The sequence below is a fragment of the Mus musculus genome, chromosome 11 (genome assembly GCF_000001635.26).
Source record: "Mus musculus strain C57BL/6J chromosome 11, GRCm38.p6 C57BL/6J".
Taxonomy (NCBI): domain Eukaryota; kingdom Metazoa; phylum Chordata; class Mammalia; order Rodentia; family Muridae; genus Mus; species Mus musculus.
In genome coordinates this window covers 28,571,848-28,598,350 of record NC_000077.6, presented here as the reverse complement: position 1 = coordinate 28,598,350, position 26,503 = coordinate 28,571,848, and the positions used below count along the sequence as shown (strand labels likewise).

General features: G+C 42.9%; 1 protein-coding gene across 9 annotated transcripts in view; it reads left to right on the top strand.

The window, feature by feature from the left end:
- The first annotated feature begins 11,116 nt into the window (after nucleotides 1–11,116).
- Nucleotides 11,117–26,503, top strand: part of Ccdc85a (coiled-coil domain containing 85A) — a 201,551-nt gene continuing 186,164 nt past the window's right edge. For 4 of the 9 annotated variants that reach the window (XM_006514658.4, XM_006514656.4, XM_006514654.4 and 1 more), the window contains exons 1-2: nucleotides 11,117–15,069; nucleotides 21,006–21,960. In XM_006514658.4, the coding sequence (XP_006514721.1) occupies nucleotides 14,809–15,069; nucleotides 21,006–21,960 (1,216 nt within the window). In that variant the 5' untranslated portion in view covers nucleotides 11,117–14,808. Of the gene's footprint in view, nucleotides 15,070–15,318; nucleotides 15,611–21,005; nucleotides 21,961–26,503 lie in introns of those variants that run through there. The other 5 variants (NM_001166661.2, NM_181577.5, NM_001346759.1 and 2 more) reach the window with 3 other exon arrangements.

The window sequence follows — 26,503 nt, the reverse complement described above, 5'->3', positions numbered from 1 at the left end:
CTAGGTAGGCAGCAGGCCTGGTTAGGAAGCCACTTTCTTTGCTGAGCAGTGGTGTCTGTTATCATTGTATTCATCAACAGATGCTGTGTAACCCGGCCCCCCAAATCCCTTGTGTAATAAATACATAGACATCCTTTTGTTTCTGTTACACTAGAAGATCCTGACTAGGTTTAGTTTTACTAAGTGGAGAGTTAAATACTAAAAGCATCTGGAAGCTTGGCTCATGAGACTTGTGAACAGGTTGGTGTGCATTTAATTCTCCCAACAACTTAGAGTAAATGTTTCTAGAGGAATTGGTAATGATTTGTTTGCAACTTCTCTGGTACATGAGAGCTTTCTTATATTATTAACACTGGGAATTTGAAACTCTGAAATAAAGAACCTATAGCCTCTTGTCTCTAAGGTAGTTTTCAGATATTAGCGATGAGTACAGATGTTTATTTTAATATAAGGCAATTTATTTATGTTTATCCTGGTTCTTTCTCTCTTAGCAGCAGCTGACTGCTTGCAGCATTTTATCTAGAAGTGGGGCCTTGTGAACTTTTCCCCATCCATTTAGAATGTTGACTGTATCTGTGCAGGTCATGTGCTAGCAAACATATTGTTGAGAGTTCATGGCTGACAGTTTCCCTGTCAAGAGACATAATCTTTCTGTAGTGTGATGGTTGGTATATGTTTAGGCCAGGGAGTGTCATGATCAGGAGGTGTGGCCTTGTTGGAGTAGGTGTGGGTATGGAGTTTAATACCCTAGTTCTAGCCTGGAAGTGAGAATTCTGCTAGCAGCCTTCAGATGAAGATGTAGAACCCCCAGCTCTGCCTGCACCATGCCTACCTGGATGCTGCCATGCTTCTGCCTAGATGATAGTGGACTGAACCTCTAAACCTGTAAGCCAGCCCCAATTCAATCCTGTCCTTTATAAGATTTGCATGGTCATAGTGTCTGTTCACAGCCATAAAACCCAAAGACAGAAGTTGGTACCAGGAGTAGGGTTTTGCTGTAATAGGCCTGAGTTTGCTTTTATTTAGAAGAATGTGGATTTTGAGACTTTGGATTTGGAAAGCAGTGGAACACTTTAAATGGGGCTTAATGAGAGTGATTTCAATTGTGTGGACCTGGCCCAAGAGGTTTCAGTGGAGAATTTTAATATGTGGCCTAGAGACTGTTTTTGTGGGATTTTGGTGAAGACAAGGGCTACTTTTTGTCCTTGTCTGAAAAGTCTGCCTGAGGCTAAGGTGAAGAGACTCAGATTAATTGCATTGACAAAGGAAGTCTCAGAAATGCCCATTCTAGACTTTCTTAAATCTCACAAAGAACATTTTAAACAAGCATAGCAAGCTGAGAAAGGAAAAACATAAAAATGTATGTTTTGAGTATTAAAGGGGTACCAGGAAGTAAAATGGAGCTGAATCCTGTGTTGAAGGGAGTGAGACTTTGGGGAAAGATTCTACCCAGCTAAGTTTAGATCAAGGCATGGTGGTACACGACTTCAATCCCAGGAGGCAGGCATGCAGATCTGTGAGTTCAAGGTCAATCTACAGCCAAGCTTATGCAGTGAAGAAGTTGGAAAAGAGAAAGCTAGTGATAATGTCATAGAACAAGGGGGCCATTTTCAAGCTCTTGCAAGCTCAGAATTCAGAGCTTCGACCTCGCGCCTCTGGCTTTAGAGTGAAAAATAGAAGGGACAACTGGGACAATTTATGCTGGTTAGCTAGAGCTAAGAAACTAGCAGTGATTAAAAAGAAGCCAGCATCACTGAGGTGAAATCTTCTGGGAAGGTTTTTTTTGTTTGTTTGGTTGGTTTTTGTTGTTGTTGTTGTTGTTGTTGTTGTTGTTTTCTGAGAACACAAAAAAGCTGTTTTCCAGAGATAGAGAAGGTTGTACCTTGTGCTGTAGCTGTACTTGGTATGGTGTAAGAGTCACTTAGGTGATACTGGGTTTGAAGGTATGAAGGGGTCATGAAGAGAAGCTAAGGCTTGGCACTGTGAGAGGCCATGGAAGAATACTGGTGAAGGTACAGCTTCAGCTGTAGTTTATGGCCCAGGATTGAAGGGGTTATGCAAAGGAGTTGAGGCTTGGCACCATAAAGAGAGCCTATGAGAGACTATTGGTGAAGCCTAGTTGCTGTGGACGACCCCAGTGTATTGTAGATGATGGTACCATGAGATGATCTCCAGGAACAGCAGCAGCATTGGAGTGGATCAACCTGAACTTAGAACTACAGAGGACAGAGCTGGTGAAACCCAGAAGATCATATGTGGATCCCAGATATTGAAACAAGAAATTGTAACATTAAGGTTGCCTTGGAGACCCCAAGATTTTCAAGATGGCAGAACCATAGGGTATCTGCTGAGGAATATGGCTAACAGTGGAACCAACCTAGAATAAAGAAGTTTGTTGCAGTTGAAAAAGATGAAAAAGGAGTTGAAGATCTGAAGACCGCTTTGACGTGGAGATGGAGAGTTTGGAATTTGCCCAGCTTGTTTTGTGTCTTGCTTTGGGGATTACAGTTAAGTGCCTGGATGAATCTCAGAAGTAACTTTGAACTTTTAACATTGTTGAGACTGCTATAGAATGGGGACTTTGGAAGTTGGACTACATGCATTTTTTATTATGCTATGTTTAGGTATGGCTCCCATAGAATCATATGTTTGAATAAGCCTATGAGGGCCAGGGAGTGGAATGTGCTGATTTGTATATGCTTGGGCCAGGGAGTGGCACAATCAGAAAGTATGACCTTCTTGGATTAGGTATGTCATTGTGGATATGGTATTTAATAACCTAGTTCTAGCTGCCTAGACATGAGTATTCTGCTAGCAGCCTTCAGATGAAGATGTAGAACCTTCAACTCTGCCTGCACCATGCCTGCCTGGATGCACCATGCTCCTGCCTTGATGATAATGGACTGAACCTCTGAACCTATAAGCCAGCCCCAATTAAATGTTGTCATTTATAAGACATGTGTTGGTCATGGTGTCTGTTCACAGCAGTAAAACCCGAAGACATGCAGTTATTTGGATCCTCTGGCTGTTAAAATCTGTCTGCCTCCTCTTCATGGTGGCCCACAAGCCTTACTCATAGGAGTTATGTTGTAGATCATCCAATGGGGCTCAGCTCTCCCCATGTATTCTGGGAATTTTGTCTATAATAACCTATTTGTTAGTAAAAATAAACTTTTTTGATAAGCAGCAATAGCTGCACTTTGGGTATGAGAACAACTACAAGGCAGTTGGAAACTCTAGTATTTTAGAAAAATGGCAGAAATAGGTTTTCTTCCAAGGTCATGACCTTTACAGCCATGGATTCTTGGCTAGGTTTACAGTCCATGCATGAGTTCTTTCCTAACCAGGCAGTTGTTGGTTATCCCCAGTATATAATTGCTACCGTGGCACCTTTGAGGTTTCTTGCCAGGCTTGGCAGTGTTGTGTTCAGTTTAAAACTTGCTAAGATTGTTGATAATATTTTCCTTGGCAGCTTGCACAACACCTTCTGACACTAGGAGATAGTGCTCAGGAATGAGGCTCTCAGGTCAGCTTGACCTTTCCAGGTTCTCTGATGGAAGTATGTGGTGTCTCCAGCAATAGGGTCTTTCCTTCAAGTTTTCGCAGGCAACCAGGAACAATAGTGTATATTGTTGTGGGGGGTCTCTTGGGCCTTTTGACTAACAACTCAAAGGGAATTATCAATGACTAATATTTTTTGTCATATACTTGGTAGCTCCTGGGAAAGCATTATCTGCTATGTGGTGTAGCTCCATTTAAACTATATCTGTACATAAATGTATACATTATATGTGTATTTTAAAGTAATTTTGTAGAATATAGGCTTTCCTATGGCTTTCTCAAACATCCTTAGCATTATTTATCCCTATTCTTTCTCTCACCCTCTTCATTTCACTCCCTCTGTTAGGTTGATCTGTTTATCTTTTCAGAATAAAAAAACTTACATTTCCACTGCAGAGTCACATTTAGTTTCTAAGCCTGTTACCATAGCAAGAGCTCTCTATTCCCCAGCTTTCCCTGGCTGCATTGTTTATGTTTCTGAATCATTTCTCTCCCCACTCTCATGGTGTTGCTGTTCACTCCCTTCCTCGTCTTTGTTAAATATTGGTATACTGTATATGTGAAATTGCTTGGAGCCCTCATGTGCACCCCTCCTCCTCCATTTGTAGAATAGACAAATTCATGTTGACTGGTTGCGTTCTGATGGCAGCGGCATAGTATTCTTAGGCTTGGGACATTGTACTCCTAGTTGTCACACATGTGTTGTACTTGACAGCACCCTGTCTGTAGCTGATAAACAGGGATTTTTACACGGTTACACTTCTGCAATTTTTGGGACTTGGAGCTCACAGAATGATTACTCAGTCTTTATTTCTGTTAATTTTTGACTTGTTTATATCATTCCTGGCCTTGAGGATTCTCATTTTCCCTATCATCAGCATCATTGTCATCATCTTTTTTTTTTTCTGTTCTCTAGCTCAGGTTAACATTTTCACAGACCTACCAGGAGGGGAAGTCTGGGTTTTGTTTTGATTTGCTTACTGGAAAGGAAGGTTTAGCACTGTGCCCTTTCCCTATGTGCTTCACTTAAGTTAGATGATTTTCTGAAAGACCCTGTTTTAAAAACAAACAAGAAAACAAGCAAACAGAAGAAGAACATGAAAATGATGTTTCATTCCAGCAGCTTATAGAGGGGCCTACCTTTTATTGGGGTATTAGATGTAGCCCAAAGCAAGGACAATTGAGAAACTAATAGTGAGGGAGGATATAGTGGAGGTCTATGTAGGCAAGACTCTAAGTACCAACTCTAAACAACATCAGCAATCCTTAGAGAAGATATAATGTAGACCATGCATGAGTTAGCAGACTGAAATCTCCACTATGGTACCCAGATCAGGGGAAGTGAAGCTTCAGTAAGAGTACAGCGTATGGCCCACAATGCACTGATGTATAGTGATTATGTTTTAACTTGACTGGACCATTTCATGTTACTATTTGATTTAAAATGTTTTGGGCAAGTCTTTGAAGTATTTATGGATAAATTGAGCATCTGCAATGTAGATTGAGTAAAGCAATCACAGACCCCACTGCAAGGAGGGCTCTACTGAGCTCCTAGAAAAATAAAGAAAAGATAGAGTGAGGGGAATTCCTTGTCTATCCTCAAGCTGGGACAGGATTTTGTTTGTTTGTTTTGTTTTTGTTTTCTGATTTCACACTTAGATACATACTTTAACCCACACAACTCTTTACTTGGGTCCCAGACTGTCAGAGTCACATACATTGAAGCTGTTGGCTCTCAGCAATCAGGTTTAACTGTTAGGTACTCTTACCCTCTGTGATTACATTCTATATGTATAGGCATTCTGTCTTTCCATTTCTCCATCCATCCATCCATCCATCCATCCATCCATCCATCCACCCATCCATCCACCCCATAGTTCTGTCTACCTGACTTTATTTATCAGGGGAATCCAAAGTAACACGTGACTGGAAACATCACTGCAGAAAAGAGTGCCTATTGCTAATTCATACAAAGCTTCCCTTGTGGATTAACCAAGGTTTCAGACCTGACTTGGGTGTGGGTGTGGAGAGGTTGGTGGATATAAGTGAGAACTCACGTTCCCCTTTATTTGAATGTAGTTTAGGGGGTTGGATGTGGGATGAAACTCTTATCCTCTATATTGTCAGTTCTTGCAACTCCATAGGGTCAGAAGTTAACTAGAGCATACTTCTTTAGCTAGGTTAGTGGTGAATAGTTAGAGGATACTTTGCTCTTTGGAGAGATAACAATGTGGAGACAAATAATATGCATCAAAAATGCTATATTTTTGGAAACATGGTCACTTCATCATTTTGACACAAAAGCTCTTTACATAGTGTCATCATCATTTTAATGGTTCAGAAACCAGAGCAAGAGAGGAGATGCCATGGCCTAGTTGTAACTGGAGGTCAGCTTGCATTCCCAGTTATGCTATACACTGGGCTTCTGGTAGTTTGCTGTTTTTACCTGTAGTCCCACAAGATTTCAGATTTTACTAAAATCCTTTCACCTAACCTCTTGGAAAATTGAGATGATTTATTTATGATTATACTTTTTATATGAACAAACATTGGGAATCTGGGAGGTATAGAGTTCTATGGATTCTGTTGTTGTTTGTCATGAGAAAATGAGCCTATTGTTATATATGCTAGCATAGATTTCTACTGTTATTGTCTGAAACTTTCTCTATTCTAACTATAGCTATAGAGATGAGACTCTGTATACATTCAAATAGACATGATAACACACAGGCATGCATTATCTACAGATACACACATATAACACATATAAACATGGGCATTTTGTTCAGTGAGTTGCTAAAGTTAGTATTCAAACTTTACTTGGGCCAACATGGCATTATAAAGACCTCTGTAGCAGAGGCTGAATGAGAGGTTATTGTGGGACCATGAGAGGCAACCTGTGTTCTAGTTGAGGGAAGCTTACTCCAGAGATCCAGTAGAAAATTCTACAAGGGACAGAGCAGTGAGCCAAGTTCCTAGACACAGGTGCCTGACACGCGGCCCCCAAATCCATAATCCTGTGACATAGACAATGTTCAAACTCCTGAAATTCTGGCTAGACTCTACCCTCACAGTTACCTAGTAATAGTCAGGTATACTCTGCTCCACAGTTCCCTGACAACAACAAGGTAGCCCAGACCACTATAAAAGGAGCTGCTTGACCCCTTCTCTCTCTCTTAAGCTCTTATCTCTCTTAGTCTCATCTCTATTTCTCTTTCTCTCCCTCCCTTCCTCCCTCTCTCCACATGGCCATGACCAGCCTCTCTCTTCCTACCTTCTATCCTTCTCTCTGCCTTTTTACAATAAAGCTCTAAAGCCATAGACCATCTCTGCTCATCAAGACCCACCGTACTTGAACAATGGAATAGGCTTTCCTCTAAAGAGCTGCATCTAACCTCCTGTGCTCCAGCCACGGACCGAACTAAGGGCTCTTGCCTGAGTGGGAACCACCCAGCACCCCCTCTCCCCCTGCACTCTTCTCCCTTCCACCCTGGGGTTGACTGAGCTGCTCCTGGGGCCCTCACTTTGTTCTCAGCTCTTCTGTGCTATCCAGTGATGTCCTGCAATGCCCAAGAGCTAGAACCTGTCATCGCTGGCCTCCATGAGGCCCAGAGACCTTGACTTGCTCCCTCTCTACCACCCCAAGGACTGGGGTTCCATGGCTTCCCACAGCCAGATGCCCACCAGGGGCTATTTGGAGAGTGGGCAGTAGTCCCCTGCATCTACCCCCGCCCCTCAGAGCACCGAACTCTGGAAGGATGCGGGTTCTCTTCCACACTCTTTATTTTTCCATGTGTGTTGCCCAACAGGTTATTTCTTTAGTGTCTGGTGTGGTGCTCATTCGCAGTCAATAGTGAACACATAGCAGGAATATTATGATGCAATTTAGAATTCTGTGTGCCCTAGGGAGAAGATGAAAGTCACTGAATAGAGAACCCATGTTTTGGTTTTGTTGTGCTTCCTACTATTCAAATTGACTTTATGATTTCTTGGCCTTTTACATAAGGGGCACTGCATGAAAATTAAAGCAACATAGTTATCTATACTTTGTACCAAAAATATGCACCTTGGAGGTGCAGCACATTACATTTATTAGCATTATTAACAGATTCCTGAACAGTTTTCTAAGCAATGGTGATCCTCACATTCACCCAGGAGGGTTGGGGAACATTCTAGGTAAAGAACAATTAAAAGAGAATGGTTGAATCAGATCTCAAAAAACACCTCAGAATTATCTTCACCTCACATGTTACTGCTTATCAAAGGTTCAGTTCTAGATTGGCAACACATTGGCATGTTAGGAACAGGAAGAAATTCAAAGGACGTTCTTAGGTATCATGTGAACTTTCAGTCTTTTTGGCAAATGAAGGATTCCCTCTAAGAGAGGCAGTAGAAGGATTTTCCTCCAGTTCTTCATTGACTTCTATTTGACTCTGGTTTGCATTTAGCGCCCTTAGACTCTGGTGTACTTACATATTACCCAGGGACCCTGTTAAAACGCAGATGTCTTTTCAGTAATCCTGAGATGCAGGTGGAGAGCTTGCCTGCCTAGTATTGCTAACCTATGGGAATGACCTTAATCTCACCTTTCTGTTTAATAATGATAACTCCCAGTATTTACAAGGCAATAGTATTCTAGAATGTTACTTATGCCTCTAGTGGGTAGATGAATGGTGTAGACAGATGAATAGGACTCACAGGACTTTTTCAGGCATCCCAAAACCTCAGAAAAAGGGTATGTAAAGGGTACCTTGTCACTCTTGCTGTCCATGGACCACCACCACCACCACCACCACCACCACCACCAACAACAACAACAACAACAACAACAACAAATCAGATGAAGGAGGTGAGCCAGGGTCCACATAGTTGTGTTAGAAACAGTCTTCTCAGGGGCTATAGAGATAGTTTGGTGGTTACAAACACTTGCTGCTTGGACTAAGGACCAGAGTTTGATTTTTAGCCTGCAAGTTAGAAAGCTCATAACTGTATGTAACTCTAACTCATCTACTACTCTCTTTTAGAGTCTGTTGGCATCCACACTTACTTGCACATGTTCCTCTATCCATAATTAAAATTGGAGGTGAAGGGATGGCTCAGCATATAAGAACACTTGTTGCTTTTGCAGAGAGCCAACAGGTTTCCAGAAGCCACATGGAGGCACATAACCATCTGTAACTCCAGTTCCAAGGAGTCTGAGGCTCATTTCTGGTCTCCACAGGCAGCAAGCACATCTGAGGTGAACATACATACATGCAGGCAAACACTTATAATATAATATAAAATAAAAATAAATAAATATTAAAATTAAAATAAATATTAAACAGAAAAGAAAATAAACAACCTTTTAATACACATTTGCAGAGCTCATTTCTTATCAGTGGCATGCACATTTCTGGTGGGAATCTGTGTTATGAAACATGTCACTGCTAGGGGGTCCCTATGCTGATCAGTAAATGTTATTAAATATATAAAATCCATCCATTTCCTAAAAGAGTTACAGAGTCCTCTTACAGGTCAGATAGCAGACATAGCTATGTTGCCCCAGGTATTCACAATTTAAAATGAAAATTAAAAGAATGATAGTAAGAACTGGCCTCTCCCCCTCCTGCCTCTCTCACTCCCTCCTGCCTCCCCTCCTCTAGCCCCTCTTCCTCTGGCCTCTACCCCTCCCACCTCTTTCCCTCTTGCCTTTCCTCCTCTAATCTCTTCCCTTCTGTCCTCTCCTCCTTTAACCTCATCCTTTGCTCCTTCCTCTCCTCCAGCCTCTGTCTCTCATGCCTCTCCCCCATCCTGCTGCCTCCCCTCCTCCTGCCTCTTTTCTCCTGCTTTTCTCCCTCCTGCCTCTCCCCTTCCCGACTTTCTCCCTCCTGTCTCTTCAGCTACCTCTTCCTCTTCTTCTTCTCCTCCTTCTTCCTGTGCCTCTTCAGCATGTGCCCCAGGCAGTTGTCTTCAATCTCAGTACTCAGGGGCAGAGGCAGGTGGATAGTTGTGAGTTCATGTCTAGCATGGTCTACCTAGCAATTTTTGCCTACACAGTGAGGCCCTGTCAGAAAACAAAAAACAAAACAACCAAAAAGGCCCAAAGCAAAACAAAAAAATAGTAGTAGGAAACAACATGGTAGATTCAAGACAAAGGAATCCATTTAACCATCTAGAGAGGTGCTGATCAGTGATGGTGTGTGTTGGGGGGCCAATCAGCTGGGTTTCAAGATAAAGGGATTACCCAGCAGCATGGTGGTGTTGAAGCAGAGAGGTTTGTGTGTGAGCATCTTTGATAGGTACAGCACTAGGTTAAGAAACTTCTGCCAGTGTTCCTAGAAAAACCAAAGAGACAAGCCACTACTGCCTTCCCACTGCATTATTGTGCAAGTGAAGGTCTTTACCAGGTGGCAAAAGACTAAAGATTTATTTTGTGATATCGTCAAGGCCTCTTCTCATTTTTCATTTGTTCTTTCCCTAAGACCCAAACTTTTTATTCTTTATTAGCTTTTTTATTTTCATTATTTTATTCCATTTTATTTTCATTTTTATTTGCTCTATTGCTAATGTCCAGACTCTGTCTCATTGATTCCATCACAGAGGACCCTCATGATACCCCTTGGGGCCCTGAAGCCTCTTTTCCCTCTTCTAGTGAATATGGGCATTAGAAACCACTCTGTTACTAGCGGCAAGAGTTTGGCCTGTGCCTCCAACTTCTCTGCAGAATGAACTAGTAGCATATGTCCTGTAGGTGATCACTAAGACTGCGAGAAAGCACTTGTCCTCTGTGGCTATGGAACTCTGGCAGGGGTAGGGAGTGGTTGTCTGTTTTGAAGGTTACTGAGTAGGACTCCATTTTTAGTCTGCTATTTATAACATTTAATTATTTGAGGGGAACTTGATACTTGAGACTGCAGCTATTAGGGCCTGGACTGTTGGAGAAAACGGTTTTCTTCCTAGCCTACTTGATCCAGTGTGAATACTCTGAGCAGTTGGCTTCTGTGCATAAAACAAACCTCACTGCCAATGCGTGATGAGCAGTGGTGTTTTCACTTGTGAAGCTCCTCACCATTTCCATTTCCAAGGCATGAACAGAGGGATGGACTCTTCCAGATGCTATGGCTTAGGGTTGTCTGAGCACAAGCAGCACACGGCTAGTTCTGCATCTGCAGAGTTTGCTTTGCAGTCAGGTCTGATAGGTAAGCCCTGCATTTAACATTCTTTTTTCTCTGTTCCCCAGGTTATAGATTCCCAGAAATATTCCAAGTGATGGGGTCTGTGGGCAAGGCAGTGGGCTGTGGTCTCTTGATTCTCTCTTGACTATGTCTGGTGCAATTTTCTTGACATTGATTCAGAAAGCTGACTTCCTTTTGTGCTTTTCTCTTTTACACATCAGAGCACAGGCACCCCAGGGACAACATTTGAACAACCTCTACTGAGCGTCTACAACAAATGCTTTACTTGACAGATATGGTAGAAGAATGAGATCCTTACCCTCTAAAAAGGAAGAGAACCGGATAGGATAGTAGGTATCCACTAGCTACAGAGTAACTAAAGCACAGCCATGCTTTGTTTTAAGTGGTAATTTATTGGTTTCTTGTTGAGGCTACAAACCTCAAAACAAGCCTTAAAACATAGCCAGAAGTCCGAAGTGAATCTTAAAGAGTTAAAAGCCATTTAACTGTGTTCCTCTGAAAGCCCTAGGCAGTATCTATTGCTGTGTCTTCCAGCTTCCAGTGGTTACTACAGAGATTGGAGGAGACTGCAGAGCTCCAACCCCTGCCTCAGTGGTCCTACCTCCTCCTCCTTGTCCTCTGTAAAACTGGCTCTCTTCTGGAATTGGTCGGGACTAACAGTGAGATGGCCTGTTTCTTTTTCTATCAGTGTGACCATACCTAGCATGAAGAAACTTATGGGAGGATGGATATAGTTTGGCTCATTGTTTTATCAAGTAAAGTCCATGGGCATGGAAGGCATAATTCTGGACTCAGAAGTGAGGTATCAAAGGTGAACTGTAATACATTTATGCTGAGTTGTGCATATTTTCTGGGAAATTGGCTCTTGTGGAAATATGGCAGAATGTGTCTACAGCTGCCTGTGTTACTGGGTTCAAAACAGATACAGTGAGGTCAGCCCTGCTTTACAATGCCGATGGATTTTGTCTGGCATCATCAGAAAATAACAAAATGAAACAAAGCACAGCAGCAACACCACCACCAGCAGCAGCAGCAACAGCAGCAGCAACAGCAACAACAACAACAACAACAACAACAACAACAACAACAACAACAACAACAACAAAACTGTCAACTGAATACATTTTGCAGAAATTTGAGGCTAAGTCATTATAGGCACATTTTATCCTAATTTTAAACAATTTGAAAAAGTTCCAACTGTGTTCAACACTTCTCTAACTTCCCTAACAGTACAATACTAAACAGTAATTAATATTTTCAAAATTAAGGGTTGTGTATATGTTGTGGGTTGTAAGACAATCCAAACAAAGAGGCTAAAAGAATGCAGATAAGGAAAGGTCCCTGACAGTTATGTTACCATTGGCCCCCTTTCTTTCCGCCTATTTTCATTTAATGCTTACTCTGAGCTAGGAGTTAAGGGGTGCACAGAGATGAAAACTTATTTTCTTACTTGACCTATTATTGGGTGTCTTACAGTCACTAGATTGTTCTATCCCATGGTTTGGAGTCTGGGAAGACTAAGATTGGGTCCAGTAGTAGACGGTGGAATCTGCTGAAGGTGCAACTTGCTTAGGGGACTATGAAGGATGAATGCATGACAAAAAATGATAAATCTTGAGAAATAAACTGAGCAAAGCAGTAGATTCCTGTCATCTAGGGATAAATACCATGGTGGTTCCAAGATTCAAACAAGAAGCTGCCCTGGGCACTGTAATCATTGGCTGAACTTTGTTTTAAAGTCCCGATGAAGCACCTAAAAGCAAGCCGTCTCCATGGGGCCTGAGTACCAGTGACTCAAGATTCATCAAAAGCAAGAACATGGAACGACATTCACAATTTTCCATCTTGTGTATTCTCTTCCATTTCCAAACTGTTATGCAGCATTCTCTTAAAAACCTGTGCATCGGAGAGACAAGGAAATGTCAAGAAAATTACACCAGACATAGTCAAGACCATTAATACAGGGGAAGGACTGAGTTATCTGAAGTGAAAGGTTGGGAGGGTTGTAAGCTGAAGTAAGCAGTGGAAAGCATTGGAGGACTAGCTGGGTCTTGGTCTCTGGGTGTGTTGAAAGAAACCTTTAACAGACTTCTCCCTTTGCTGAAAATTGAGAGAGGAGCCACTTTCTCCTAGGATTACAGTGCTTCAGCGTACCAAGGAAGACATTTTTGGGTTGCAAATATGACCAAAGGTTAGTGTGTGTGTGTGTGGGGGGGGGGGAGAGTTGGATGCCAGTATGTCAGAGAGAAGGTGAGAGTACATGCATGCTGTGAGAAGAGAGGGCAAAGGCCCAGATACAGAAGGAAGTCTCTATGAGTACAGTTATGTATGTGGTGTGTGTGTGTGTGTGTGTGTGTGTGTGTGTGTGTGTGTGTGTGTGTGTTCATGGTCAGGGGCTAACCGTACTACTTTCCTTCGATCTCCAGAAGGCAAAGGTTTCAGTCCCTAACTCATCATTTTTCACAAGGTGGCAGCTTTAAAGAGGATATGCACTGCCTCATTAGAGGGAACTGATTGAGACCCTCACTGTGACAGAAGCTCAGGCTGGGATAGTGTGATTCTATAATTTTCTGGTCCTGTCAGCTTCCTAGAAATGATACTGTCAGGGCCTTCTGCACCCATCCTTTAGGAAAACAAGTGTATTTTCAGCTGAAAGAGGATTGTGCTGTATTTAACCAGAGACTAGCCAAAACATAGAACCCTCCTTCCAGATCGGACCATCAAAGGCCAGCCCAGTTTGCAGCACAGAGGAGTGAAAAGCTCAGTTGGTATTGGTTGGTATTTCAGTTTACTTTGCCAAGGGCACCGGGTATGCAGACCTGAAAATCCAGGCTCCTGGAGAAGCAGAAGTTATTTTATTTTCTAAAGGCCTTGATATTTCCCAAACGAACTTTAAAAGGGCCAAGTACTTCCACCTGAAGCTTCTTCATAAGGTGGTGAGATTTTAGAGAAAACAAAGGCCTGGGAATGGGGTGGAGGTCCCCAAAGGGCTGAATTTAACAGCTCTTTGCCCTGATTTCCTGAACTTGAGGATTTTGTGACCTCCGGTACAGGCTTTCTTCCCTCTTCTCCAGTTCTCCGAAGTGCATCTAGCTAGTTAGTCATATGTCTTGCTCTCGAAATTTCTGCATCCAATTCTTCCAAGAACTGAATGTCGCTCATTTTGGTCAGCAGGCTGCCTCTCCTGAACTAGTCTGACTTGCAGAGATGGAGGGGAGGGGACAGCCTATAGTCACTTGGTGGCGCGCGCGAGCCTCTCAACGCCCTGGCGGCACCTGCTCTTGACTCCAGCCCCACCCGCATCCCTGTGCTCTGGGAACCGCGCTCCCAATCGTCCCTAGCAGCAGAGCACCAGGAGCTCAGGGTCCGGTTGGGCAGCTGAGTGCCATTCGGGTTTGGCCTTTGCAGAAGGTGTTGCGGAATGCGGGCGCCCCGGGAGCCAGCTTCCTCCCTGCTGCTGCTCCCCAATCCCCGCCCATCCTTTTCTGGGCTCTGAAAACCCAAGGCTTCCCAGAACAGTTTAGGATCAGCCATAGGACTACAGCTAGCCAGCTGCGCGGAGCTTTCTGGGAAGGACAGCAGCTCGCCCTAGGGTAGCAGCGGAGCCTCGGGGTTTAGCAAGCGAGAGGGAAGGGCGTGTGCATCGTGTGCCTGTGTGTGTGTGTGTGTGTGTGTGTGTGTGTGTGTGTGTGTGTGTCAGACCGTGAGGGATGGCTGTCTGGATCTGAGCGAAGGAGAGGGCAGGGGATTGAGACAGATCTCTCTTGGTGTCCCCGCCCGCTCCTGCTCCCCGGCGCCCTTCACCATGGAATTGCGCCGAGTTGGGACGGACCTATGCAGCCACCAGGAACTGGCTGTCGGGCCCCGAGATTCGGCAGGTACTCGCGCTTGGATGGCGAGGTAGGATGGCCACGCAGCGCGATTCCTGCCGTCCCCACGCAGCGGTCCCCCGGAGGTACCTCTGACTCTGGAAGCGTACAGGGGTGTGGGAGGAGGCCACCCAGCCGCGCCTGCACCTTCGCCAGTCGTTTCGCCTCTACCCACTCGCACCTGCCGCTGCGCGGATACCATGTCTAAGGCGGCTGGAGGCTCAGCGCCAGCGGCGGAAAGTTGTCCCTCGGCTCCGGCCGGTGCGTCGACACCCACGGGCGTGGATGATCTATCTAAAGTGACGGACGAAGAGCTGCTGCAGTGGAGCAAGGAGGAGCTGATCCGCAGCCTGCGGCGAGCCGAAGCCGAGAAGGTGAGCGCGATGCTGGACCACAGCAACCTCATTCGCGAGGTCAACCGCCGCCTGCAGCTGCATCTCGGCGAGATCCGAGGGCTCAAGGTGAGTATTGGGCCTGGCAAGAAGGCTGGGCTGGGCGTGGCAGGGATCTGGGAATCGCGGTGGGAGGAGGGTGGGAGAGCCAAACTTTCGTACCTCCATCAACAGGTGAGCTTCTCCCTTCTCCCAGGAGCACCCCTTGTCCCCATCTCCAGACCTTAAAGTTTTCCAAACTTTGGAGGCCCTTTCTTTTCTTCTTACGGGGACTTGGCATCTGGCTTTCTTTGATGCTTCTGAGACTAAGGGATTAGGAACCAAGGATGTCAGAAGTCAGAGAAGGGCACGGTGAGCACAGGGGATATTTAAAGTCCCAAGGAACAAAGACGCTTCAGGAATTAGGTTACAGTACACCAAGGGAGAAGACTAGAGAGCTTGCCAGCCCAGTGCCTCTTCACCTTTAGGGGTCGGGTGTAGCTGCTCCTGCACCACCACTAGCTTTCTGGTGAGCAGAGGGCAAAGAAAGGACACAACTGCTAAGAACAGGAGAGAAGCCTCGGGTACCACCCGAGGAGCCAGTGTGAGTATGACTCGGTACTGGGTGCAGGTAAGCAAGATTTCTGCCTTCAAATCTTCTACTAGCTCTCCTGATTTTCTTCCCTTACTAGCATTGTCATCACCTCAAACTGCTTTACTTACCTGTTCTTTCTTCACTCTGGATTTTACATTAATTTTATTAAGCATGAGGTGGGGGCAAGTGTAGAAGGCGCTGGGTAAGTGTTCTTAGTGATGCTTTGTCTACTCCCAAACCCAGGAACTTTCTTTTCTCCTTGAAGAGCTCCAATGTGCCAGTCAGGCTGCAGCAGACCCATCGGGAACGCCCTGACCTGATGCTGTGCACTGCAAACTTCCTTTGCTCACAGCTAGCCTGGAGCCTTCTGGTATTCCTTCCTGTCATTGTTCTGCTTTTGTTTATAGGAAGGCAGACACAAACGAAATCAACATAGGAACCCCAGGGACCAAATTCCCTCCAAGCACAAAATGTTCCAGTGTCTCTCCTTTCCCCCTTGGATTCTCAGTGAATAGGCACCACTCCTTAATTGCTCCAGCGCTCCAGCTCTGGGATTCTGAGGATTGTGAACGGACAGATGGGCAGATGCTCCAGACTCACCCATGTGTGAGCCCCTGCAGAGATGGCTCTCTCAGGTCCAAACTTGATGTCACACACTGCCTAGAGTGGGTGCAGAAATGACTATTCCCACAGTCAAAATCTTTCACGTTTTAATTTATTACTAATGAGTAATTATTAAGTAGAAGACTTCTTGGGGAAATGAGAGGAAGGGTAGAATAGAAGGAATATGGTCTTGGAAGTAAGTTTGAAGAATTCTCATTTATTAGGGTGGCCTTTTTTGTTGATTAATAAAAGGTGAAAGGTAAAGTCTATTTCTTAAGGTACTGTAAGAAGCTACAACAATGTAGAGAGGTTTGGTGCTGGAAACTTGTAGTTGCTGTCATCAGGAGAAAACATGAAGTAGACCCATGTGCCTCCAGGAGCTGGGTGTCTTGGCAAGGCTGGGCAGTAGGTCTTGCTTGTGTTGCTCCAGGTTAGTGTTCTTCCATGGTTTGAAATGCAATGTGGCTTGCAAGAGTTTTTAATTAATTTCTAAAGATTTCACTCAGATGAAAAACTAATGCTAATAACTTAAGAAATCCTTGGAAGTTCTTTTAGACTATATATGATATGTGCAAGTCTAGGACAGGGCAGGGAGGAACAGCATGAATGCAATATTATCTGGTCATCTCTATAGTAGCCTCATTTGGAAAAATTAACTATCGAGACAGTTAAGAGCAATTTTTCTTCAAGTAGACAGCTTGGAGGTCTGGATTCATGAGCCAATATTACAGGCCCTAGTGGGCTAACTCTTTATCAAGTTCAGAATTGATGGAAATGGTCACTATGATGTTCATGCATGGCTTGGATTCCTGAACCCTGACTAGGGCAAGGAAATAAGGAAATGGCAGCACACAGACACACAGAAAAGCTGGGGTCTGGTGGTATGTGCTTACTCTGATGGACGAGTGGAGCCATAGCACTCCACAAGCTCAGTGTGCTTATTATATATGTTTCAACAGGGAGGCAGGACTATTGCATATAGGTGAACAAGGAGGTGAGGTTGAGGTTGATCTATATATATGAATAAGGAGGAAGGTTTAGCTAATCTCCTATAGTCTGTGAACATCTGCTGATGGGAGAAAGTGGTGATACACTGTCAACTTTGCCATCCTTCTGAGCCTCACATGGGGAAGGCTTTGTTGCTCCTGTGGGACTGTAGTATTAGTATGCTTGACATGTTACCATCATATATCACTCACTCCTTACAGGTCTTATTCTTTTGCAGACTCTGCCCCTTTTTGCTGTAGCCATGGTAGAGTCCAGGCTTGTTGTCCATCCTAAGTGTAGTGTGGTTTGAAGACTCTTCCTCCAAGGCCAGTGTTCTCCCTCCACTTATCAGTTTAGATGGGAGTCTCCCAGGTTTCCATACTGAGCCATGAATGTGCCTGACTAGATGAGTGATAGGAATACTTTGTAATTTTTATTTTAACTGGAAGAAAGTGATTCCATTTGGGGGGCCACTAAGGGCCCAGCACTCTTGAAGACTGTAAATGTTGGGTAATTGGAACCACACCTTTCTGTGACCTGATTTTTAAAATAATATCTAAATATTTGAAGTGACAAGGTTGCAGTGCCAGTGTACAGTTTGGTCAGCTTAGGAAAATGGTTGGCCCATCGTCCCCACTCTATATTATAATATTATATAAACTTTTATGAAGGTTGAATCTTACACAGACACAGTGAGGCCAAAGAGTTAAGAATGCTTTCTCAAGGCCACACAGATGTGAAGTGTTCAGAAACGGCTTATCAAATACTCTTTGACACGTGTGTGGACACAGCCGAGGAGGGAGAAGATGCTGGCTAGAGTGTTGGTTAGAGTGCTGTAAGGATCTAAAAACCGTCTGTGAGTACTGCTGAGCCTGGAAACCTGGTGGGGATTGCTTGGAGGAACTGAGTAGCTACAGATTTGCTGCCCATATTATTACTAATTTCACCACACTCTTTGTATATGTTAGCTTGATGTTGCTGTGATAAAACACCATGGCCATGGCAGAGCAGGACACTGAGAGCTCAGACCCCCAACTGCAAGCACAAAGCAGGTAATAGGGATAACAGGAAATGTTGAGAGAGGTCTTTTGACTCTCAGAGCCCATCTCCAGTGACACACTTCTTCCAGCAAGGCCACACCTCCTAAATGTCTGCCAGATAGGAAAGCAACAGCAACCAAAGACTTTGGAGACATGTTCAGATAGCTGAGCCTGTTAGGGGTGGTGATGTGTGGGGGCATTATCATTTGAACTACTGTATTCCTTAACCCCCAATGTCTGCAGAAAAGAAAAGACTAGCATCCTTCTTGTACTGGAGATACAGCTCTTGGTTGAAATCTTGAGTAGGTTTAACATTTAAAATGTACTTTAGGCACTTAGGGTAATATCTTGTGTCTTACAGAGATGTTAAAAGGACAGCTAGCATTTTGTTGTTGTTGTTGTTGCTTTTTAAAGAAAGCCTACATATTGATGTGTCAGGTTTAAAAAAGATAGTTCACAAGATTACTAGTTTAATCTGGTTGCTTCATCAGAGGTTGAGAAATTGGACCAACATTGAAGACAAATAATATTCCCCAAAACATTAATAATAGGAAGAAAGAGCTATGGGAGATGTGAATGGGCCCGTGTTAGCTAGACCACTTGCTTTGGGATCTTGGAAAAGTGTCCATTTCACTTCTTAAGGAAAACTGATGATAACACTTCTGTGCATTACAGTTCTAGATCAGCCATGAACAGTCATAGCATAGACAAATTCAAGTGTTTTCAGGTGGAAATTAATTCAAATGAAGAGCAATACAATTTGAAGTTCATCTCAAATGCCTAGATAGAGCTAAATGTTGAATAATTTTTGAATCTTATCAAGATTGATTTTGTTTGGAATAATTTTCTCTGAATATTAAAAGCTTCTAATTTCCTCTAAAGTATCAATACCAAGGGCTAATCTTTCTACTGTCCACTCCAACATAACAAAGGGGTATCTAAAAAGAACATGGGATTCTTTCTCAGCAGCTACAGCTATAGCTTGTTTGGGCAATAGACTTCGAGCTTTAAAGAAGTGAGATGTTCATAAATATATATTGCGTCCACTGTATGCAGCATAGCATGATAAGTGTGTTACATATACAGAGACATCTGCTTCTTATATTGTCAGGGCTCTATATGAGAAACGAGATGAAGATGATGTCTAGTGAATGCTCAAGTATGCCAAAGGCTTGTGTTGGATAGGAGTGCCATTTCATCCTGATAGTATTATGGTTCTGGGGTAACACTTCTCAGAGAAATCTCTCATATTGTGTAACTTCATACCAGTAGGATATTTTCTACTTGGAATTCATAGTCAAGTAGAAAAAGTATTTATTAATTTTCCCTGGCAATGGGAGATACCTGAATTGTTTCCGGACGGGCTCAATATGCACAAAGTGTTTTTGAAGACCAGTCTGACAAGGAGTGCTGACTGAGGTTAGTGAGAGAAGACAGAAAACAAGGCAGTGGCTGAAGGTAGGAGGAAGAGTAAGGTTTTTCCCCTAGCGTTTTTCATACATGTTACTACTGTCTGAATTTGCTTTCTGATACTCCTTTACCAGAGTGAAAGTTGTAGGATGTTAGGTTCCAGGGTTTCGTGAATGTTCATGAACATTCCTAACATTTTCACTAGTACCTAGCACATAGTCTATGGTTACTAATTCTCTGTGATTGAACAAATGAATCACTATTCATGCTATTCATGCTACAGAAATAGATAGAGACAGAACATTTGAATTTGTGTCGCACTTGAGGGATTTTTTTTTTCACTGTATCCTAAGGGGAACGGGAAGTTACTAAAGCTTCATGGCTGGAGGAAAAATGTAACACATGAAGGTCCAAGTTCATAACACATGAAGGTCCAAGTTCATAACACATGAGGGTCCAAGTTCATAACACATGAAGGTCTAAGTTCATAACACATGGAGGTCAAGTTCATAACACATGAAGGTCAAGTTCATAACACATGGAGGTCAAGTTCATAACACATGAAGGTCAAGTTCATAACACATGAAGGTCCAAGTTCTGAAGATTTGTTAGGCTCAGAAATGGAAGGTGAGGGAGGAGATACTGGATGACCCTTTATTCGTATAAAGAGCAATAGGTGGAGGTGACATTTGCTAAGAGTGGCACTTTGGGAGAGCAGTTTTAGAATAGCAGTAGCTTTGGCTTATGTTAAAGGTGAGTTGCATGGGTGAATTTCCAGTGGCTATGGCCAGTGAGAGTGGAAAAAATGCCCCTAATGGGGTATCTGTGCTTTCCCCTAGGGGTTGAGGAAATGGGGTGGCTCATGCTTTGTGGTGTCTCCAGACCAGTTTCCTGTTTATCAACTGGCTATTCCCTAATTGCTGGTTGAGTGAGTCTCCTTGAAGCCCAGGCTCTTCTGTGAAAAACTCTTAAATACTATTTCCTAAGCATTGGGATGGAAAACTAAATAAAATAACTGGTAGAGTATCCCGTATGGAACATAACCAGTATGATAGTTTAATGTTATGGTTATTTTTAATTTTCATCTCTCTGTGGTCTCTTAACTGGCATGCAGTAGCTCTCAGCCTAGTAATGCTGCGACTCTTTAATACCACTCCTCATATTGTGGTGCTCTCCCCCCCCCCCCGCCATAAAATCATTTTCTTTGCTACTTCATAACTATAAATCCTAATGTGAATATTTTTGGAGATAGAGATTTGCTAAAGGGTTCAGAAACCATATGTGAGAACTACTGTAAGGCTTATTCCGTTCTGGGACTTTCCATATGGAGGGTCTAGATGAGATGCCACCTCTTCTATCTGCCCCCCTTGAACTTCCATCTCTCTTTTCAGGATATTAACCAGAAACTCCAGGAAGACAACCAGGAACTGAGGGACCTATGCTGTTTCCTGGATGATGACCGGCAGAAAGGCAAAAGGGTGTCCCGGGAGTGGCAAAGATTGGGTCGCTACACAGCTGGAGTGATGCACAAGGAAGTGGCCTTATACTTGCAGAAGCTGAAGGAGCTGGAGGTGAAGCAGGAGGAGGTGGTGAAGGAGAACATGGAACTTAAGGAACTCTGCATGTTGCTGGACGAGGAGAAGGGCGTAGGATGTGCCGGCAGCCGCTGCTCCATCGATAGCCAGGCCAGCCTGTGCCAGCTGGTTGCCTCCGCTACCCCCTATGTGCGAGATGTGGGTGATGGCAGCAGCACCTCTAGCACTGGCAGTACTGATAGTCCTGACCACCACAAACACCATGCCAGTGGGGGAAGCCCTGAACATTTACAGAAGCCCCGGAGCGAGGGCAGCCCAGAGCACACCAAACACAGGAGCACTAGCCCTGAACATCTACACAAACCCAGGGCTTCTGGGACCCCAGATCACTCCAAAGCACTGAAAGGACCCAGCCCTGAGCACCACAAGCCCTTGTGCAAGGGCAGCCCCGAGCAGCAGAGGCACCCACATCCAGGGAGCAGCCCAGAAGTGCTGCCCAAGCACGTGTTGAGTGGGAGCCCTGAACATTTCCAGAAGCATAGGCCAGGAGGCAGCCCGGAACACACCAGGCACAGTGGAGGGAGCCCTGAGCATCTTCAGAAACATGCCCTTGGTGGGAGCCTGGAGCACCTCCCCAGAGCCAGGGGAACAAGCCCAGAGCATCTCAAACAACATTACGGGGCCAGCCCTGATCACAAACATGCAAGTGGCAGTGGAGGCAGCGGCGGGGGCAGCAGGGAAGGCACCCTCCGGCGGCCTGCTCAAGAGGATTCATCATCCCATCACCGGAATGTCTACAGCGGCATGAATGGTGGGTCAGTATATGCTGGGAGCTGCTTTGGCTTGGCAACTCAGTAGACCGTTATGAATGCAAAGGGGATCTCCAGCAGTATTAGGAAAATGGAGCTTTGGCTAAGGGGCGGGTAGATAGGAGACCTAACATTTGCCAGGAATAAAAATCATATATTTCGTCTCCCTTCTCCCCTTATTTATTTTATCTTATACAGTTATCAGCCAGATGGAGCTTGGGTGTGAGAGGTTACAGAGGAAATGTGAACTGTTCATCTTGTGCTGCTGAGTTGCCAGGAGGAAAATCTATTCTTTATTGGATAAAAATAGATTCTTTAACTGTGTCCTTGAACATTCTCTTAGCTGCATGCTGTTTCTTACCAGACATTACTTGTGGCATGGTTTTCAGAGGAATCCAGTGAATAGCTTATGTACAGGAAGAAATGAATAGTTTAATACAACAATGAAATTCCTAAACAGACTCCATGGTGTTTGCTTAAGTATCCGTGCATGTGCTTTTATCTTGATTTTTTTTTTTTTTAATTTTCTGTTGGGTTAGGATTAAAGCATTAACTGTGACCTTTTTTATTTGTATTAAAATTCAACAAATGATTCCTTCCCTACTCAGATCCTATTACCCTTTTACCAAAGTCTCAGCCATATTCTGCACTTGGTGTGCTTACATAGCAGGAGACATCTTTCTGGGTCAGTTTAATGTACCTGTTTAAAATGTGCACTGTCTAGAGTCTAGAAAGTAGAACATTCACTGTAATTGCTGAGGTGACACTATGTTAGAGCTCTTAAACCTTTTGGAAGAGGCTTAATTTTCTGCATCCTGGTTCTGAAGTCACTTTTAACTTGAAAAAAATTTTCTTAAAGTAAAATAGCTCTACCACTCACCCCCACCCTTCGCATCCAGTTCTTTTGTGTTATGTACGGTTGGGTTGGAGTGGTCATGATTGGCTTTTATCAACTGTGGGGTTCCCATTCAAGATATCTGAGGGTCATCATTCTATTTGAAATCTGCTCCAGAGTGGACAGCCAGCTCCAAGCAGGGATGGAGGCGGTTGCCAGTGTTTAGTGGTGACACAAAAGGGTGAGTTTTCAATATTGTAGCTGGGAATTGACCTGTTGGGTTCCATTTCATTGTAATCCTTCTCACTAGTTCTAAAATGGACTCTGGAAGCTTGCTGTCCAATATCCTGTGTTCTGAGTGAAAAGAAAAAAGAAAAAAGATCAATCAGGCAGGGGAAATACAAGGCTGTTGCTTTCTTTGTTGTGCACGTTGAGAGGTGGCTGGGAGAAACCAGTTTCCTGTTGTGGTGCAGCTTTGGCCCCACAGCTGACCCCAATCCGGGTGATTGTTTATGATGCCTGTCTTCAAGGGCCACAATGGGTTAATGGAAAGGTAAAATTAATGCCTTTTCCATTTCTGATTAATCTTTAATGAGCTTGAGAAGTAACTGCAGTATTTTAAGGAAACTTTTCTTAAGCAAAAAAGACTGGGATATAAAATGGTTCTTTAAACTACAGTTTATTATTTTATCTTATTGTGTTTAAAACATTACTATTTTATTTGCAAATTATTATTGCATAAATGTATTAGGTAAAATGGGAATATTGGTTCTGTATATATATATTGTGGCATGGTTAAATCAATCTAATGATCATATCTATCATACAGCTTACAAGTCGCGTTTGTGGAGAGACATCTGTAGTTTGCTTTTTTTTTTTTTTTGAGATATATAGTATCTTGTTAATGCCTATAGTCATCCTTCTATGACTACCCCCTCTGTCCTGTCTGTCCGAAACACTTAGCTCAGTGGTAGAATGTTTGTGTAGCAAGTGTAAAGCCCTGAGTTTGGCCTTTGGCTCTGAAAATAAATCAGTTGATCAAATATGTTTGTCTATTCTTAGATTTTTCTATCTTATTCCTATGGTCAGTGTATCTTTAAAAGTTTTTGTATTGCGGGGTGGTGGTGGCACATGCCTTTAATCCCAGCACTTGGGAGGCAGAGGCAGGCGAATTTCTGAGTTCTTTCTGAGTTCGAGGCCAGTCTCGTCTACATAGTGAGTTCCAGGACAGTCAGGGCTACACAGAGAAACTCTGTCTTGGGGAAAAAAGAGGTTTTTGTATTGTACTATGTTGTTTTCATTATAATTAGGTTATAATATATTTTAAAATTGAGTGTGATGTCCTCAGCCTTGATTTTCTGTTTAACATTGTTTTGGATATTCAAGGTCATTTATATATTCATTTTAATTTAAGAATTTTTAAAATCATTTATTTGAAAAATGACATTGGGATTCTGGTAAAGATTACATCGATTCTATAATCTATGGTTATGGAATATTCTTTACTTTATCTCTTTTTTATTTATTTCATCATTTATTTTATAGTATACATTTCTTTTAGTATACAGGTCCTTTACTTCCTTGATTTTGTGTGTGTGTGTGTGTGTGTGTGTGTGTGTGTGTGTGTGTGTGTGTGTGTGTGAGAAAGAGAGAGAGAGAGAGTGATATTGATGGTGCATGCACATATGTGTTCATATACAAAGTTTAGAGGAAGGACATCAGGAATCATGTGGTATCACTCCTCTTATTCCCCAGAGACAGGTTCTGATATTAAACCCACACCCTGAGCCCTCAAGTGCCCAGCTTTCAGGCATATTCTGGGCTATACCTGGCTTTTTATGTGGCTCCTGGGAATTCTTATGCCTGCATAGCAAGGGTCTTACCCACTAAATCATCTCACCAGACCCTTCATTAAATTTATATAGATCTTTTTGCTATTTTTTTTCCTAGTATAAATGGGCACCCCCCCCTTATTTTCTTGTTGAATAGCAGCTAGTATCTAACAGAATTGTTACTTAGTTGGAGACTCTACATTTACATGTTTTAACTTTACCTAATTTGATTACAAGTTTTGTTTTGTAGATACTTTAGACATTTCTGTATAAAAATCATGTTACCAGCAAACACAGGCAGTTTCACTTCTTTCTTTCCTATCAGGATGTGTTTGGTTTCTGCCTTGGCAAGAGCTGTCAGTCCTGCCATAAATAGAGTGGCAGGAGTGGGCATCTTAGAGGAGAACTTACCTTCTGAGGTTGAGGGTAGTGTTAGCCATGGGTTTATCAAGCTGGCCTTGACTAGACTGAAGCTAATTTTTCTCTAACCTGTTCACTTTCTTTTTATGAAAAGATGTTGCTTTCAAGGGTAGAGCTTCAGATAAAGATGATATTATACATGACCTATCATTACCTGAATTCAGGTAAACTTAATTGGCCAAAAAAGAAATGAATTTTAAAATTTAGCAGTATAATTAAATCTAGCAGAAGGGTTATATGATTGAAAAATTTCATAGCTACTTCAGTTCTTGTCACCAAGTGTTTTTATTCCTAAGTAATGGCTCTTCTGCTGAGTTGATAGTCTCACCAGAGTGTAATTCCAGTACATGTGCATTGCATTTTTATTTCTGTAATTAATTGGAAACTGAAGTGGCTCAGTGAGATATTTACGGATCATCAGCCTGTAAACTTGGCTATTGGTAACTTGTACTTATTCCTCCATCACAAATTAATTTTTTATATGGATGGTAAGACATACTTTTCCCTACTTTTAAACCCACACACAATTTGTTGTAATCACTGGTGTATAGACAGATAAGAACCAGCCAGGAAGTTAATCCTGAATTACAGATTGGCTGAGTCATTTCCAAAGCCACTCTGTTTGGGACTGGTGTGAAATTCATGAGTGCTGTAGATTAAGCTCTTGCATATTTTTGCATGAACAAAAAGCACATGAAAGCAAGTGGGAAGGTGATTTGGACTGTGGCAAACTAAAACTGGTAAACTCTGTGCTGGCATAGCATTGTCTTCTCAGAGGATGTGTTTCTCCACAACCACACCCACGCACACTAAGGAAATCTCTCCCCAAACATGCCTGTCTTAGCTGACTGTGTCTTGGCATCTCTAAATCCTCTCATGTTTTCAGTCCTTGAGCTTTATCTATTAGTTTCCTTTGGTTATCATAGTTGATGTAATCATGTTCATCTAGAGAGCAAAGGGAGATTTTTAGATACCTTTTCCCTGTTTAAAGTTCTAAGTTCTTATAATCATTCCTTATAGCTATTTGAAAAACAACAAAATCAGCACACATAGGCACGTATCTTCCAGACTAACTGAAATCTTCATGTGTGAACATACTTCCTTGTGATTTTTTTCCCTCTTTCTAGCTTATAGACAGCCAAGAGTTCCATTTTCAAAAAATGAAGTAGATTCAACATTTAATTCATTTCAACATTTATTAAAATTGCTTATTGTACTCCAGACTTGTAATTACAGAAATCATGAGTAGCTATTTCTAGCTATACATATATACACACAGAACCTCAAACATTGAAAAGATGGAGTTTATTTACCTGATTCTGTGGAAATGAGACATTGAGTTTATGTTTCCTAGGAGGTGCACGAATTTCCCTTCTTGCTTGCAGATACCAGCTGGAAGGCCTTTATGACTCAGGTTCTTTTAGCAACAGCTCTTCTCTTTTGTTGATCTCAGACAGT